This window comes from Strix aluco, chromosome 4, assembly GCF_031877795.1.
Source record: "Strix aluco isolate bStrAlu1 chromosome 4, bStrAlu1.hap1, whole genome shotgun sequence".
In the NCBI taxonomy this organism is placed as follows: domain Eukaryota; kingdom Metazoa; phylum Chordata; class Aves; order Strigiformes; family Strigidae; genus Strix; species Strix aluco.
In genome coordinates this window covers 73,595,221-73,614,175 of record NC_133934.1, presented here as the reverse complement: position 1 = coordinate 73,614,175, position 18,955 = coordinate 73,595,221, and the positions used below count along the sequence as shown (strand labels likewise).

Genomic DNA, 18,955 nt, shown 5'->3' with positions numbered 1-18,955 from the left:
ACATGACAAAATAATCAAAATTGTCTCTAGAAGAGATTAGATTGATAAGGAGAACTGACTTGAAGCCACAGCTATTTCAGCTCTAAACTGAGCATTCAGATTCAAAAGAGGTGTACTGGAACATCTCTTTCCTGAGGGTTTTACAGCTCAGTTCATTGTGCCTAGATCACATGCACAAGCCCCTGTCAGCTCCTCAAACTCTCACCCCCGCCCCCTTTTTGGATCCCACTCTTCCTCTCAACTTAAAACAAATACACACTCCCAACTTCCTTATAAGGTAGGAGAAAGGCTTAAGTATGAATATAAGCACCATCAGGAGTGTTAGCACACTTGAAGCAAAATGCTTAAAAAAAGCTGCTACTTCAGTTTGTTGTGATTCATAATGTGTAAAATGAGGTAAAAGTAAAGTTAGTAAAATTCCTACAGAGTAACAAACTGAATCACTTCCTCCTGTCAAACATGCTCCTGGTTTTAGTCAGCCGTAGGCCAGAGGTAAATATTGAACATACAAACCACAGCACAATTTTTCAGTTCAGCAAGGTAGAAGTAACTTCGTGTAACAGTTTTATACTGTTTCTCCCCAAGCTTCACCAGTCCTAAACTCCCAACATGCAATCCCCTAAGATAGCTGATCAGGATGAGCTTCTGCTATAAACTGAGCTTAATACTTAAAGAGCTCTCAAACCATCACTTGAACATGAAAAACACATCTGGACAATTACCACTGCATTTTATTTTTTTTATAAAATGCTTGTGCAGGAAAGTTAATGCTGCTGCTACAAAAAATAAAAACAAGCCGTTATAAAACATATACATATTTACATATATTACTTGTAAGATGTAAAAATATAAGTTATTTACAAATACAGACACTTCAACAGCACAGATGCATTTTCCTTGATTGTTGGCACTGAGGAAGCAGTGGGGGAAGAAAAAAATACAAGATTCAGATTATTTCCAAAAAGTTGATGCTACCTAGAACTAAGTTGCTCAAAGTTTTGCTTGAGCAAGTTTATCCATCATTTTGAGGAAAAACATGTTTTGTAAGATACTTTACAAGCAGTTTGCCCCACAGAGCAACCCTTCCCTTCCTATTTTTTTTACCAGCTTTTGGAAGAATTTCTGCATAAGCTGAGTAAGATCCATCACTTTACTTGAAAGCCAGTGAGTGAGTTTATTAAGCTCGCGTGTCCCGACACCTGCTTTGCTTTAATCAGTGGGGACTAGCTGGATTGGTAAACATCACAAGAATAGAAGACAGACAGTGCAGCTTCTCTTTGATGTATTCTGGCAACTTATCATTTTCTCCATACCTAGAAAGGCAAATAAGCACAGAAAAAATTAGATGCTTGAAATAATTTATTTCAGGGTAGTAGTAAAGTTTTTCAAAACTTGCCTGTAAATAGGCAAACCACTAAGCAGATTTTAAGTGTATCTAGACACACTAATTGGAGCTTGATGGCTTAAATCTAGGCCCCCTTCTCTATATGTATTTAACTGAAAAAAGTGTTTCAGATGAATAAAACACCTAAACAATCTTTAAAGCTGCAATAATATCTGAACAGACTGTATATGACTGTCTCGAGCTTTGCACAGAGAGAGCATGTTACTGAGTTGCTATATTTGTATGGGAAGTGCCCACTGTCAAAAAGATATGCAAAACTCCACCTGAGCACTTCGGGTCTGGGCATCAATGTTGACATGCTATCTCCCTAATCTAGCAGTATCTTAAGAAAAAAAGTATTAAAGCCTTACTTTTTTACCTATCCTTATATAGTGGGTATACTCTGGAGACCAAGTAGCTGTGGTCCCAGCTTTTTTTTATTTATTTGTTGTCCAGAGTTCAATCTAAGCTATAGGTGTTTCTATTAAGCTTATATAAGCTAATCAACTGAGAAGTGATTGAAAAGCTAAATTTTAATATTTACAAAACAAAATGAATAGCAGCTATGAAGTTCACCTTAGGTATAACAGCCTTGCACTGACAGTGAACAGAACTTTTTTTGGAGCAGTAAGAGACTCACCTCATTGTCTGGCCATCTGGAGATGTGTAAGTGATGGAAGAAACACCTGCCTGGGCTACCAGCTGGGATCCATCATTAAACTGAACCCATACTGCTCCGCTGGTCAGCTAACAAGACATCGCATTATGGTTTGAGGACATAAAATACAGGGTTACATACCTAGAATTTCTCTAATAATTGAAGCTGAAAGTTTTTCAGAATTGCTGATGTGACTTGGGTATCTTGGTCAGTCTTTTAAAGATAAAGATTGCATGTATACTGCTTCCGAGTAAGCAGTCTCATGCAGTCTCAAGAATCAGACTTTCTAATGTTTCAGATACTCAGTCATCTTTTTCAAAGAGAGTTAAATAAAGAACCTTTAGTTTAACCACTCCCAAAGAAAATTTTAATAGGACTAAACAAAATAGAAGGCCCATTTGTAAGAGTTCACAACTATATATAGTTTAAAGTTTATATATATAAACTTTTTCTGTTAGGACAGGAAGCTTACTTTATCTGGATTGCAGAGGACCATTTTTGAAGTCTAAAGCTGGTCCCACAGAAAAGCAGAGGAAAATTTTCTCTGTAAGGAAACAGCTTTTCCTATTGTATAGGCAGATTCATTCTTCTAGTACAGATCTAGTACATAACTGTTAAAAACCCTTTGTCATGACAGCTTTACATCCACATTAGTGAACAGACAGAAGTTTAACAGTTTCAAGTTTTTACTAGAGTCAAATTTAAATGGCAGAAGACACTGAAATAGGCAATAACCACCACAGAAAAATTTGTTAACTGAAATGCTGAACTATTATTTTGGTTTCTTCTACTGATGTAGTTCACCATGGTATTTATCCAAGATGCTTTTTAGGAAGGATCTCTCCACATACCAATTTTCAGATTTAAACTGTAGCAGAGTACAATTGAGTGTAATGAAGTTTAACTTTAATGACTTAAAAATATGTATCTCAAGTTTAAGACGAAAAAAAAGAACAGACTTCCCTCCTTTATTGGTATTCATTTCTCACCTGAGAAGCCCAGCCAACATTTTTCACAAAGACAGATTTTAAAAGTTGGGCTGAATTTGGACTGCATTCCGTTTGGTGAACAGAGGAGTACGTAGCTTCAGCAGCTTTAGTCAAAAATGGAGACTTTTCATACGACACCACCTAAAACCCAGAAATGCACAGTATTAGCAGCCTTAGTATCAATCCAACTGTTTATGTACCAACTGCAGAGGTCAATTACCACCTGTTTCAATCTTTTCATATATACAGACAGATTTAGCCTATATGCTTTATTTAACAGCATTACATTATAAAAACCCTAGATGATAGGATTTTCTCAGTATTATGACAGTTTTTCTACTGCTTCCCTGTACTCACAAAGGAACTGCTTTCCCTAAGCAGACTTTTTCTACTTCAACACTTTTTTCCTTATTTGACTACCAGAAAATCTTGTCTATCTTCAGGAAAAATGTTCAGCACCTGTTAGGTTATAAAGTAGCCCTCATTCAGATGACCACTTGGCCAGTATTTTACAAAAATACAGACACTGCTGTTAATTGGAAACTAGAATATTCAACATTAATAGAAGAGTTCTACAGCACATAGAGTCTGTTATAGGTTTAGACACACAAAAAGTGATTAAGAATAACAGAAGATCAAACATTGGGGCCTTTAGGACAAGGCCACCACTACTGGTTAGGAGGAACATGTCCACTTCTATAAAAGTTCTACTAGTCGGATACCTCCTCCCATAGCGACAGGGATGAGGTGGTGTGCCTAGCAGTAATTAAGATTCAGGGTTCAGTGAAGAGATACAAGTCTGGGGGTGCCTCTGAAATAGGAGAGCTTGTTGAGGAAAGTTCAGGATCCAGATAGTTACAGGAACCTGAAAGAAACAACAAGCTGTACCCTCAGGATATACAGCTCCAGTTCGAGTATACAGAAACTGACAGAGTCAAGAGGAACATGGAAAGGCAACCAGCTATTGTGTTATTCTGCTTGGAAATCCCTACTTCAGAAGGGAAAGCAAACACTGAAAGTCTTATGGAGACCTAAGTGTTTGCTATATGGCAAACAAAGAATGAGTCTGAACGATGAACACTCAAGTTAAAACTCTGGTGATGGGTAACCTTAAGTCAGTGTAACAATCAACACTAGTACTGAAGCCCTAAGGAATTGTTGTTGCCAGGTTCATTTCAGTCAAGCAAAAACTGGCATATTCTGCACTAAGGACATGTGCTATACAATCAAAGGACAGATGCAGACTCGCATAAATTCAACAAAGTTAAGATGGTACAAACTCGATGTGCCAAGACCCCAGTATTATTCAGTCAGCTGGGGAAGTTGTATCAGGGCTGTGATGCAGCAGTTGAAGCTTGGTGGGTCTTTTAAGTGATGAAATTGCATACAAAGCCTTGTTGGCTATACATTATACACACTAACACTTGATTATTTCAGAACAATAGTCTCAAGTGCTAATATCCTTTGTGACTACCACTCAACATACAGGCCTGAGGGCACATTAGAGCTCTCCAAAACAAATAGAAGACTGTGCCATATAATGTAAGCAATTTTCAAATTATGTTCCCAGGAGGCATTTGTGGTAAAGTTTTGGAGGATTTTGATCTTTCAGATCATCTTCAATCCAGGTGTGGAAAGTTAGCTGAAATCAGAGTTAACATTTCTAGTCAATATGGTCACAAATGGCTAACAAAAGCCCACATCCATACAAATGTAATTCTATTAGTTCAAATAAAACAGCAATATTTGAATTCCTACTGGAGAGTAGTCTCCACTCTGTTCCTGTGTACTTACAGAAGGAGTAGAGTTTGGAGTCTGAAGAGGAGCAGAACTGGCAGCTGTATTTATATCCAGTACCATAACTTCTTTTGAACAGTTTGTATTGTCCAACAGTGGAGGTGCTACAGCCTGCGGTGATTCAGTATTGCCAGGTTTTCTGGAAGAATGGGACAAATTGGAAAAAGGTCTTTCTGAGAGGGACTAAAGAAACAAGCGAGGAGACGCAGCTTCTCCTTCAGTTTACTATGGACTGTACAAAGCACTTGATGGCACTAGTGTTCTGCAGAACTGTTTTTACACATGTCACCTGTTAGCCTGGTTTAGCCTAAATCCAAAAGTGTATTTTGCCCTAGTATCAAAGGAGGTTTTGCAGGGCCAAAATAAAGTGTTCATACATGCTGTTAAGTTAATATTTATCTCGCTAATGACTAGGAGCCTCTGTTAAGCGACGCTGGCTTCTGCAAACCTTAGCTGCATAAGGCTGCTTAGTGGGAATATTCAAATGCCTAAGTATTTTCAAGTGAAAGATACTACCTTCCAACAATTATTGGAAAAAATGGAACACTTCCACTCCTTTTTTCTTCTTCCAAAACAGCAGATTCCAGTGCAAGGCATATACGATGTCCCTGGAATTAGAAGGAGCTTGTTAAAGTTTAACTGAGAAGAGTCTAACTATTTCATACATATTTAGTGTGGCAGGTGAGCCTACACAAGGAAATGCTTATGACAGTGGTACTGAAGATCAATAATAGCTGCACCCATGTACCATGGAGGCAATTCAAAAAGCTATACTACAGCAAGACTCCCTTGTAACTTCAGCACATCTGGAATTACGCTCTTAATAATCACGTCTTCCCTTTTAGCAGGACTAAACAGGGGACTAGAAGACCCCTGAATTCTATTCCAGAAAATAAAAGAACATAAGGAAGACTGAATAGGAAATCTGTACTACATTTTTACTGTTTAAGTTCATAGAAAAAAAATTGCTTGTGACTGCTAATTGGGTAACATAAAATAAGAGATGGAAAACACAGCAGGCAGGCCAGTTAAACACCTAGCAGGTTTTTTTGTGTTGGGTTTGGTTTTTTTTTTTGTGGTGGAGGGGAGAGAATTGGTTTTTTGCTTGTTTGTTAGTTTGGGGTTTTTTTTTAAACTTGTATAAAGCAGCTTCATCTATTCTGTTTAATCCTTTCACCAGACTGGCACACCTGCTTCACACACTAGTAGGAAATTTCCTCTAACAGTCTTCACTGTGAAGCATTGTTACTGTTACCTCTACACTGATACCTGCTCTTCCACAAAACACTTTATCAACCCTCCTTATTACCTCATTTGCATGATCCATATAAACTTGCATTTCCTTCTTCAAACCTGCTTCGCTTTCTCCTTTCAAAGTGAAGGATTTCCCTGATTTTTCAATCACACGAGTTATACCAGCTGTCTTGTGTATCTTTGCTCCTGTAAAAAAAAGTAAAGACTTCTAGCATGAATTGTATAAAATACCAGCATCTATAAAATACAAATTTTTGCCATTACAGTCTACCCTACTAACGTGTATCTCACTGATGGAATTACTGCAAGAATAAAACCACTCCTGCATGAGCTTTATGTCCAGCAGAAATAAAAAGCCACTTAAATTGGACTGTGATGTTAACGGAATACCCTCTGTGGCCAAAGATTATGACTTAAATGGGCATAATAATGCATTTATTACATATTTTAAGAACTACCTTTCTAAACATTAATCTGAGACAAAATGTACATCTCCAACAGTATTGCCAAAAATTGGATAAGTAGGCTCCATCAGTACTTGAATACGGTTTTGAGAGATGCCCATTCTCTCAACAGACATTCCACACTGAATCACAGTTAAGTCTTTTTTTTTGGTCATAAATTCTGTTGGGATATATCTATGCATGTGGCAAATCTTTTAAACTAGTTGACAGTAGTCTATAGTGAGAAAACAATTGTTGGTGCAGTCTAGTTTATGAAGGGCAGAGTTGAAGACGACAGCCAGTTGCTTTCTGCAGTGACTGTTCTTGGTAATACTATTACTTCCATTAACAACGGCAAGCTTGGACTAGGGACGCACCTTTCACTAAGCAGGTTAACTGTCAAACGTAGATGCAAAGAAGAGCTCATGAACGACAACAAGGCGTGACTTAAACTTTTGTAACACGTACTCCCTGAAGAAGATATCAGTAAGGAACTAATGAATAATAAACTGATCTTTGAGTGCAAGAATAAAGGCAGTGGCAAAATCAGTATGTTTCTAATATTTTCTTCAACCTGAAGTGTTCATTGTTTAGTGTTTGGCAATATTTTAGTGCAGCTTTAATAACATGATACTACTATTTGCGGAATTGCAGAAATGAATACATACCATCATAAAAACAAATTTCAACATCTGCAGTGGGTGAATTTTCCATCAACATGCACTTGGCATATCTTGTGTAGAACGTAACTTTGGGGGTTTTTGTTCTTACCAACTGCACAAACTTGGCTGCATACTGGTATTTTTTCCAGTACTTTTCTAAAAAAGATAATTTAAAAAAAACTTTTCTGAAAAAGTCATCAGATTAAACACTGTGCACCAGCTTGGAGAGAATTTAAAATATATATTTGATAACTGAAGGTGGTAATATTTAAGTACTTTACAGAAGTATGTTCAAAGAAACTGACTTACTTCCACCATCTTTTCTAAAAGTGGGCATTTTCAATAGCTTTACTTGAATAGGTTCAATTAACATAGTTCAGAACCTCAACAACACAGTAAAGTGCTGCATACACCCTTTAACTACATATCATTGTCCAGCTGGCTTCCTGGCCTTAGCTTAAAACCTGCCTTTGATCTCTAATTAGTAGAGAAGTCTGCTTGTCTCTTAAGAAATTATAGTTAGCTTACATTTGTTCTTCAGCTGTCTATATTAAATATGCTGTCAATGCTTTCTTGTATTTTTCCTTCCCCCCACTTTACAAGTATTAGGAAGCACAAAGTTGCTGTTTTAAAAATGACTTGACAATGTTTCTTCCACTCATATTTCAACAGTTTCCAGTATCAATGAGAAAAAGAATATGAAAGGTTTAATTTTAGTACACTACACTGTAAAAGGGTGACTCCTTATAACTTCCGTACAAAACAAATTAAAACCTGTGGGTTTATACTTTCTTGTAAAGTTTCAAAATACAGCTTCCAGTTAATCTTAGTCTGAATCTTATTCTGAAAGGAGTTTTACCTTCACAATTGTCTGAAAAGTAGTGGCTAAAAGCTAAGTCTCAAGCAAGATTCACTTAAAAATCACATAAATCATCATCACTTTAAAAATAAATTTCAGGTTACCTGGCAAGTTGTCTAAATTATACATACAGATGTCTTCAGGAGAAGCAGGAGGTCTGTCATCAAGAAGGAAACCTCTTCCTTCATTTGGATGATAAACTGCAATCTACAGAAAGGGCAAAAAATATGTTTACAGTTGCAATTTACTACAGCACTCCCTACTTTTAACAGGTATGGAAATAAGTCACAGTTCAATTAATTACCATAATTTACCATGAACAATATATTCCTCTAAGTAATTATTTAACAGCAGCAGTTTTTCAACAACACTCCACCTATTTCAAAAGTGCATTTTTTCTCTGAAGTAATTGCTTGCTACCTATATTGTATGGCTGTACTATGGAGGAAAAAAGGAGGTTACAGCTGTGCGTATGTGAACACTGCATTTCCAAAAAACAATCACTTAAATGAAAAGACAACTCTGAAAGAAAATACTCTAAGCCTTTTACACAACAGTGAAGCAATTGAAAACACTTACCATATTTCCATCACAAGATATTCTGAGAACTTCTTTCACAAGTTCTTGTGAATGGTGTTCTTTCAGGAACTCCATACACACTTCCCCAGTATCTAGAATGCTCACCTAAAATATATTAATTATACAAGTTAAGCAAAAAGACCTTTGCCTTCTGGCAAGATAGGATACCACTTCTTTCCACAAATGCTTTAAAAAAATATATATTTTCTTCCTCAAATGCACTGCAAAACTTACAAATGTTTCTTACAGTAACTTTTGCTATTAGTGCTATCAAAACAGAACACCACTTCAACATGACTAAAGGTTATAAGCTGGTCAGTGAGGGTGTGGTTTCTAAAGTGACAAATCAAAGACAGGTCACCTCTATTGTTTTTTGAAAAAAAAAAACCCAACAAATTGAAAGGGTGGGAGATGAGTAAGACTGTAAGAAAAGGAACAAAAGGCAAAAGGGTGATACTAGGAACAAACCAGCCAGAAAATTTTTGTCATCAGTAAGAGTTAATGGAATTTGTTTTGCTTTCCCACTCCCAAGACAGGGAAAAAGCAGTACTATAGGAAAAAGATTCAAGTTTTTACTTGAGAGCAAGACTGTTTTCATTTCTAATCCAGTAATCTAATCTGTAAAAGCGTTTGATGTGTTTGGCATAGTTAAAATCTTAAATGCAACTGCGCAGCTAAGCAGTACAGAGTTTTAGAACTCTAGGAAATATATATGCACTTAATATTTGTTACGTCTACCTACAGTCTCTTTGCTTGTGAGCTCAAAGCAATGCCACGTCACTATTTGCAGGAAATGACCACAAGCATTCCATATACAAAAACTAAGATGCATCTTACTAATATAACTTTAAATTATAGATTACGTTTTCTATAAGCCAAATGCTTCTAGTTTACCAAGTGATTTTTAAGAGACAGTCACACTATATTTAATACTTGTTGTTTCCATTTTAAGAACTGATACATACCACTGCATTTTTTGTTTTTTGCCTGATTGGTTTTAGCCTGTGAGCATTGAGAGGTGATACTGTACTTCGCAATGTAGGTTTCTGATGTGCTGGTGGTTCTTTGACCCACGTTTGGTTTTGTTCAGAAGTTGACCAAACGCCACATGTAGAAGATGATGATAGTTGAATTTTCTCAGATTTGGAGAGAACTCCAGGGATGTATTTCTTTGGGTTTCTCTGGTTTAAAGAATGCAGACAGTCGACAGATGCATCATGACTCCTTACATCTTTTAAGGTATTCCATGCGTTTCTTGATGCATCTTCCTGTACATCCAGATGATACCGAAAACCTCCATGTGCATTACTGTTGCCAGTTAGGTCTGCAGGTGGTCTCAGTGGAACTAAGGTACATGGTACATTCAAAGAATCACAATAAGAAGAAAAAAAGACGTTATGTTTTTAAAGCTTTTCAAAATATCATCTTAGCTTACATAAGTGGAGAATGAGACTTCTTTAATCCTCAGTTCAAATCATTAGGCTATGACTTTAGTACCAATCAATACCCCTGCCAACAAAATTCCAGTGCTACTTCAACTGTTACTAGATTTCAGATATGATATATCAAATCATTTTGCAAAACCACTTATAAAAACAAAATACTAATATTTCAAATAGACAAATAAGAATTAGTTTACAAGAGTTAGTTTAACCTGGTGAAACACAGTTTACTTACCATTCAGATAACCACTGGCACCAAGTTTCAGCTTAATTAACAAGCCTTTTAGCACTCAAGATGTTAAATGCATGCTCCAAACCCCTTGCTTTATTTCCAGTCACTTATTAAAAGACAAAACCCTGTTTTTCTATTTAAGCTTCCTATAACTGCCTCCCTAGTTTTGATATTTAAGCCCTTGATCAACTTTCATCTCATCTACACCAGTATGCACTTGTGAGAACAGTTGAGAAGGGACCAAAAATGAAATAGGATTATCCAGACCATATGTCATATGATTCCAATTCCCTGTAGACAGGAAGGGAAGGAGGCCAGTAATATCAGAACAAAAAAGGCCAGAATGGATTTGCGATTTAATTTTACGATTAAATTACATTATTCGTAAATGATGTAACATGATGCATGACAAAGAACACCACCTTCCCTTCTGTGTCTTTTGTCCTTTCTCCACCCCTCATCCTGCAGCCTCATTATCTTTCTCATTCACTGAGGTCCCATTTTTTCTTAAGGAGTATTTGCACAACTAAATTAACAGGGCTTTTGAGTCACCTGCCAATCTTTTATCATGTATTTATATTTACACATTTCAGGTCATAATTGAATAATTATGACAGGTTCTAGAATTGCGTTTTCCCTTTTTTTTAATGGTAAAATACTAAAAGAGAATGACCTCATTTTAGGAAGCTAAGTATTTAAATTCAGTGTACAATTCCTTCACTTTTATGAAGGCTGTTACATACATTCATTATACCCACCCAACAGCTCAAGAGGAACACTAACTACAAAGCCTTCTGAAATTAATTCCTACCTTGGGAAACTAAAACATTAGACCTTAGTCCAAAAGCAAAAATAAAACAATGTTATATTTCAAACAATGGGATATTTCTTGCTTAAGAATGATTCTACAGATTAGTGATGCTGGAATCATTTTGCCTCTTTCAGTATCTGTGTCAACTTTCTGCAGTGAGTTTAGGGTCTCCCATGCTCTTCCTGCAGAAACACAAGTCTGCCTGCAGTAGCCTCTGTTACCATTCAATCGCTGCTATTCAGGATGCCAGCATTATACTCTGGTATCACAGTTACTTGGCCATACAGATACCCCTTTTGGCACAACTCTAAAGAAATAAAATGTAGAAAACCCCCCAGAAACTGTTACAAGTCACTACTCCAACTCCAGTGCAAAAAAATACAACTGCGGAGTAGCATACCATTTGTTTGCATGCTTCCAAGCCACTGCTGCATTGTTTCAGCCTGGGACTTCTGCTCTAACAAACCAACCTGGGGCTTCATTGGGCAGAGATAATTTGAGCTGCAAAATAAAAAAAGTTACACACGTAATCAGACACTGCACAACAAAAGTTTGATGTTACAGCTGCAAAAATCACACCACTTCTAGAACATTTAAGAAATGCAGGTGGCATTTTGCAGCTCTAGACAGCACAGAACATGCTTCTTTTTTCGTGTGGAACGTTCATTGGGTAAAGCATAAAAAAACCCCACTGCTTCCAAATGGAATGAAAAGTTACTAATTTTCAGCACAAGTTTAAGCCTGTTAGCACTCATTAGTAGACTCTTAGAACTGACATATATGAACAAAAAGAGCCATCGCTAACACTGCCAGCAGCAGCTGTTCTTACATCTAGTTCTTAAGCACAGGAAGTTCTTCAGTATAGGAAACAACCTCAGAGAAGACACAGGGATGATGCTTATGACCCCAGTGGATCTCATTCTGCATAACAAATACACAGCTGAAATATGTAGGCAGTCTTATCACCTGAAATCATTTCAGTTCATATAAAATACAGTAAATTCAAAAGATTATAAAGATTTTTTTACCAGCTTTTTTGACACTGGCATACATGTAGTCACAGGTGAACTCAGGCTATAAGCCATACATAGAAGAATAAAGAATACACACAAAACCAGTTACTGCAGAATCATTGATCTGTTGGAAATTCACACCCTGCTCCCATGAGGTTTTCTATCTCCATGGGCCGTACCTGTCTGTACTTTTTTTGCAATGATCCTTTACATTGGCAAGGACTCAGTTATCACAAAAAAAAACCCTCAGAATATAAGCATCTAATTTAGGTCTTAGAACCTTGCACTTAAGATTGCGGTGCAGGCTAACTATAGATGTAAGAGGCTCTCCTATAATCAACCATGTAAAAAAAAAGAAGTAGTAACCATTCAGTTAATCCCCACACTCATATTAATATTGTCACATTTACATTCAGCATGTCTTTATGAATTCATGGGGAATACCAGTAAGCATTATGTTAACATTTGCAAAAATCATTTTTTTTTGATTCACCAAACATTTCTCGAACTAGAAAGAATGCAAATGGCCACTGAACTTGCTGAACAGAGGCTTACGTCAAACACTTATGAACAGTCAAGAAAAAACCTCTTACTCCATTTACTTTTTCTACAGGGCAAAGTGCTCATTTGCATTTCCCCTGAACCGGTTTGCAAAAAAAAAAAACACCACCAAAACATACGAAACCATAACAAAGTTGCAACTTTTTAGCGTTGAGAGAAATGCTAGAACTAAGATATGCAATAGTCCTTATCTTAAAGTAAGAAAACATTCTTTGATATTCTGCTGATGGAAAAAACAAAGGAAACTTCTGAGCACAGACAGATTTAGTTTATCACAAAGAAGGGCTCTTGTTGCATAGCAGTGCACAGAAAGCAAAGATGAGGCCTCCAGCACCACAGCAAACATCCTAGCATCACTGGGAGATTTGACACCTGAGCTGGTTTTATCAGCTGGGGAAGTCCATCAATGAATAGAAAGAAGACAAGATTTTCACCCAGGAACTACAACTAAGGCCAGAACTAAGTTTCAAAGAGTTATCTTTGAGTTTTATTTTCCTTTCTGGGATAACAGTTTTATAATCCATCATCTAATTTTGTACTTTTTTTTTTCCCCTTTGCCTTGTCTGAGCATAACAAAAAAAAAAACAGAGCAGCAAGTAAAAATGTTGGTTATCACACTCTGAATGCCTTCTACCCTAGACTGTGTCTCTTCTACAAAGAGCAGTTAGCAAGGCTCTCTACTACAATTACTGTGGGGAAACAAATCCTCAACTTGCTGCACATGGAAATAAGTCAGTAATAGAGTATTTCCAGGATAAATAAAAGCTACCATCTAGCTAGCTGATAGGCTGCATCTATGAACTTAAAGATAGGGACAGTGGGGAGGTACACCTCTACATAGCAACAGCATCAACTATCATCCTCTTCTATCTGATATTCAAGCGACACGTGTCAATACTTTGGGCACTTACTACAGCTTTGTTACAGGTAAAATCATGCATTTAACACGACAGCTCTAAATTTTATCTTAATAAAAACTGATTCTTACTGTGGTTGGTCTTTTACAGGTGGAGATATTTGCCCTTCAAAAGAACCAGAGCTACTAGAAGTCTTCTCCTTAAATATTTCTCCTAGATCAGTATAGCTGTTTGCAGGTGAAAAGCATTCTGTGTTTTCCCTTGTTCCTACTTTAGGCTTCGAAAGCAGTTCCATAGAGTGACATCTGTCAACAATATTCGACATGCCTTGAGTCTGACTACGGGATGTGCCAGACCTATCTGAAGAGTGGGCTCTTCGGAGGTAGCGTGAATGCGGTCTCTCTTCAGCAAGCTGCATGGTTCTTCCCCTGCCACTTATGCCAGTTTCCTTTCCCTGAATTCCCCACTGATGAAAAGACCCGCTTCCATCTACAGATGAAGTGTTGGTGGAATTCTTGTTTTTTGGAAAAAAAGTAATTTTATTTGGGAGCGGCTGTCCAACTAACAGCTTCTTCTTCTCCTTCAGGCAACCGCTGGTGCTGATGCTGGAAGAGCCAGTGAAGGTTGTAGAGATGGTACCATTTCCACTGTCCATGGAATCTTCTGAAGTTCCTGAATCTTTACTCCGTGCAGAGCTACACCTGGACATAAAAGGATGATCCAACACTGAGGAAAGGCTCAAACGATCTGCTGGATTTTTGCGAAGTAACCTATGTATAAGGTCTTGTGCCTCTCTTGATAAAAAGGCTGGCATTTCATAATCTGCTAATACCACTTTATTCAGCGTGTTCTTGACTGTGTCCGTGTCAAAAGGTGGCTTTCCGATAAGAAGAGTGTAAAACATACAGCCCAAAGACCACACATCAGATTCAAGTCCATGTGGACTCCTTGTGGCTATTTCTGGAGAAATGTAATTTGGAGTTCCACACATGGTGTAATGCTTTTCATGAGGCATTTTCAGCTGAGTCGCTAGTCCAAAATCAGCAATCTTGACATTCATATTATTGGTGAGTAAGATATTAGAAAGGGTGAGGTCCCGGTGCAGTATTCCATGAGAATGAAGATACAGCATACCTGTGATAATTTGATGCAAGAAGTGTCGTGCTGTCAAAACACAAAACCAGATGTTTTAGTCATATAACTGAAATCATAGCTGTGAAAATAACAACTTTCTGAAGTCTACTATTGGACCAACTTTTATTTCTTTAAATAATGAGGATGTTAAAAGGATATTTGTGTCACGCTAATGAGATTGGAATTAACTTTCCACTTTTTGCTTTAAGCAATATGGCATGAGTATGTTCTAAGACAGTTTATAAAAAAAAATCTGTAATGCAGTAATCAGATTTGTTTCTGTTAACAGAATAATGTAAACAGGACTGGAGATATTTTCAATTGGCCTAACCTCTTTAAAATTAGAATTTAAAAAGCTATGTTGCTCCACACTTTCAGAAACAGCAGATACATGAAATCAAGCAGCTTTACTATGTGCAGATTATAGAACATAGGAGACAATTTGGATAAGATTTGGTTTAGCAAATCTGGCAAGACTAGTAGAAGTTCTTGAGAAACTGAAATACTAAGGTCACGATACTGGGATAGTCTTTCTACTACACTAGAATTTTGTGGAATATTCATGAGTTTTCGCTTACAGCAGGAATAACAAAACTTCATCCAGGCTGAAACAGCATCATCTGTTATGATGTTGCAGTTACAGCAATTTTAAGAATCATTCTTTCTAGAGCAAACCATTTACAATCCTCCTCCTTCTCTTAGTAGAGGGTAAAGACCGGTGAGTAACAAATGTTAGTAGAAACCACTCCTCAGAGGAAGAGACTTCTTTATCCAGGTCAGTGGTTTATGAGCTTTTAGAACTAAGGTACCATCAGATGAACTATTTCTGCTGGAGCAGATCTGAATGAAACAGATGATGCCTGTATAGCAGTACCCCTTTAATCCAGCCCTGTGATCTGGGTTCAATAAAACCCATATATATGCAATAGCTTCACAGAATTCGATTAAAAACTGATAAAGAAGCAGGTGAACTGGAAGAACTGATCAAGAGATGACCAACATGGCAAGTCTGGAAGCAGTAGAGGCAATAACCACTGAATCCAGATCAGCTGAAACCAGAACAGCTTGTTTGGCTGTGCTCTCAAAACATCAGACACAGCAGCTTGCTTCACTGTCTTTTTTAATTGCACTGTTCTGGTTAGGCTTTCAGTGGTCCATGTTCTAACTGAAATCTTCTCACTCTCAACTGTAAGAAAACGAAACATTAGTAAATTTGTACATGCAATTAATTTTTTTGCAAGACTTCTTTCTCAAAACACTATTCAAGAGCCAATTTAAAGAGTTTTAGAATTACTCTTACAATACACTGATGGAAGGATAGGATTTTCAGTGCTTTCCATAAGAAACGGAAGTAAAACCACAGTAGAATTTCTCCTCAGATGCCAGTCCTTCAAAAATTCTAGATGGATTGTCAGATTGGATATTTCCTTGCTAACTCAGCCCTTCAGCAACACGGTTACCTGCATTATCTTCATTTCCACACACAGCTTGCAACACAGGAAGTATTTCCAACAATACTACATAAGGCAAACTATAATCTGGAAGGCTTTCTAACTGGTGACATGTAATACAGTAATACTGAGGTGAAGAGGTGCAACAAAGAACGCAAATCTGTGGATGTGAAGTTGTCAGTTTTCCTCTGTGGAACCTCCCAGTCTTGGCCTATACTTCAACATAAAGTACAAAGGTAAGCTCTACCTTCTAAATTCACTGTATTTTTTTTAAACCCCAAATAGCACAAACTACTGTGAAATGGCATAAACAGAAACAAAAGTATTCAAGTGAATATGCATAATAGTAATTAATCCCTAGATTATCACTTACCGTAAGATTTTAAGCTATAGGAACTGGCTCAGAGTGATGGCAGTTTTAAATATCCTTTCACTAGAATTAAATATTAAGACAAAACATTAATGCAAAGAGAGCTACACAGAAAAACATCTCACCTTCTTCTTCTGAAAAGGGTTTCTTTCTGTTCTTTATGTATCTGCTCATTTCACCATTGTGACACATCTCAAGTATCAAATACACATAGTTGCTATCTTCAAAATAGTTATAAAGCTAGAATATAAAACAATGAAAAAAATTGAAATACGCTTTGTAGACGATACAGCAAGTCACATATACAGTCCTCTCTACAAAAACATGATTCTTACCTCAAGTATAGATGGATGCTTTAGTTGACAGTGTATTTTCACCTCGTTTTGAACCCTCTGTACCATTCCAACCTTGTGCATGGCTTTTTTATCTATCTGTAAATGGATCACAGAATATTTTTCAAACACCACAACATTGATTATATACAGGCTAGTTTCAAGTGAACTTGAAATTTCTACATGTTCATTGTACATTTGCATGAAAACTTCTAAATATAAGCAACTTTTCACAGTTTAACCTACTATATGCTTTTAATGAACAACTATCTTCCATAAGTGGAGGAACACACAACTGTCTAAAAGTAGACAACTTTAACATTTTCAATACTAGCACTAATTAAGAAAATTTTCTTAAATACTTAAGCAGAGAAACCTAATTCTGATTTTGCCAGGCACATATGCTGAATATAGTTAATACTAAAAAGGGGCCTAAATAGAAGTATTCTAGATAAGGCAGAACCCCTGTGATGCGTGAGTTTCCTTCACAAAGTTTGTCCTGGCAGTGAGGGAAATTTTTCAAGGCATTTTTTCCAGGACCTCTCCAGCCACATGGAATCTAAACAAAAGTTTTTGTGGTGACAAATTTCTGAATTAAAATTATAGGGCTGATTGTCCACCAAGTGTTGAATATTTGAGCTTAAGTTCTTTTAATAGCACTGTAAACATTTCTATTAATTATCAACATAGTCCATTTGGTGGTACTGCATCTTTCAGTATCAACTTTAATTTACATATCGGTTACATACAAACAAGCAATCAGGCACAAATGTCCTGCCACATAACCCCAACCTGTTGCAACTTGCCCTTGTTCACTTTCTTGGAAGACACTGACTTCCTTGGCTGGCTGCCTTACCATTTTGATAGCCACTTCCAGACCGGTTTTCAGGGATACTGCTCTGTAGACCCCTGCGAAAGAGCCCTTCCCCAGGAGGTTCCCCACCTTGAAATCCTGCAACACGAACAAAATCATCGCCGTCAGCTCCAGCCCAGGCTTTGACCCCTCTCTCCCGATGCAGAGCCCCCCACCCCCAAGAAATAGGACGCCCCACCACCCCGCTGCCGGGGCAAACCCCCGGGGTGCCCGGGCGGTACCTGAACGGAGCTCTCCGGGGCGCGGCGACAGTCCGCGGCGGAGCCGCGCAGCACCCCCCGCAGCATCGTCCTCCCAGCGCGACGGCCGGCTGGCACTGGCATTGGCGCTGCCCGGGGCGGCGCGGCGCGGCCCCCTTCCCGCCGCCTCTCCCGCCGCTCCCGGGGGGACGGGAGACGCCCGCCCCCGGCTCCCGCTGCCATGGCAGCGGCTGGGGAGCGACTACCGCCCGCCCCGCAAACACCAAGCGCCTGGGGCTGCCCACAGCCCGGCTCCGCGGCAGCTCTCTGGGGAACATAAACCGCGGCGGGGGCCGAGCTCCCCGCGCAAGGTGCGCGCCGGCGGAACCGCAACTCTCCCGCCGGACGCCATCGCCCGGGGCACTCCACCGTCGGTGGGGAAACACGGCTTCGCGGCTCGGCCCGGGGGCAGGTGGCGGGGGAGGGCGCCGGGCCCGGCTGGCTGAGCCGCTACCCCTGCTCCGCCACCGGCCCAGCCGGGGAGGCGCCCGGGGCCCACGCCGCCACAGCCCGCCTGGCCGCGGCCGGGGGCGGGTGGGGGCGCAGGTGCGGACGGGCCTGGGAGGAGCCGCGCTCGGCGCCCCGCCGGCCGCCTCCCACAAACAAGCCGCCCAGGAGAGGGACGAGCCCCCACCTGGCCTCTCCCCATACCCCCGGCAAATGGCGGGGCGGCCTCGGCCAGGCCCGCAGGTAACGGGAGGGGGGCTGGGCTCCGCACCTCTATTTTCTCGCCGATACAGGTCGCCATGGCGCCGGCCGCTCTCCCCGGGTCCCGCTATGGGTTCTCCTCAGGATCTCGGCCGCGGCTCCCCATCACGGCGCCCTCCGCCGCCCGCCTCGGCCCAGGCCTGATCGTTCCCGGGCCCGGCGGCCGCTCCCCTCCCCCAGCGCCTCCATTTTGAAAAATCGCGCCGTTACTCTCCCGCCCCGCCCCAGGTCGAGGCTGCGTCTGACGTAATCACGTCACGCAGCGGCGGCCGCGGCGCTCACGGTCGGGCAGGGAGACGCTGCGCA

At 39.5% G+C, this 18,955-nt stretch overlaps 1 protein-coding gene across 1 annotated transcript; it reads right to left on the bottom strand.

The window, feature by feature from the left end:
- Nucleotides 1-713: 713 nt before the first annotated feature.
- PLK4 (polo like kinase 4) lies at nt 714-18,815 on the bottom strand. The gene is made up of 16 exons (XM_074821497.1): nt 18,660-18,815; nt 17,685-17,780; nt 16,832-16,927; nt 16,622-16,736; nt 13,673-14,705; nt 11,511-11,611; nt 9,591-9,970; nt 8,626-8,730; nt 8,151-8,253; nt 7,194-7,343; nt 6,138-6,268; nt 5,345-5,436; nt 4,826-4,967; nt 3,032-3,172; nt 2,025-2,131; nt 714-1,313 (listed from the first exon to the last, which is right to left on the bottom strand). The coding sequence occupies exons 1-16, from the start codon at nt 18,687-18,689 to the stop codon at nt 1,214-1,216; spliced, it is 2,922 nt and encodes a 973-aa protein (XP_074677598.1). The 5' UTR covers nt 18,690-18,815; the 3' UTR covers nt 714-1,213.
- Nucleotides 18,816-18,955: the final 140 nt, after the last annotated feature.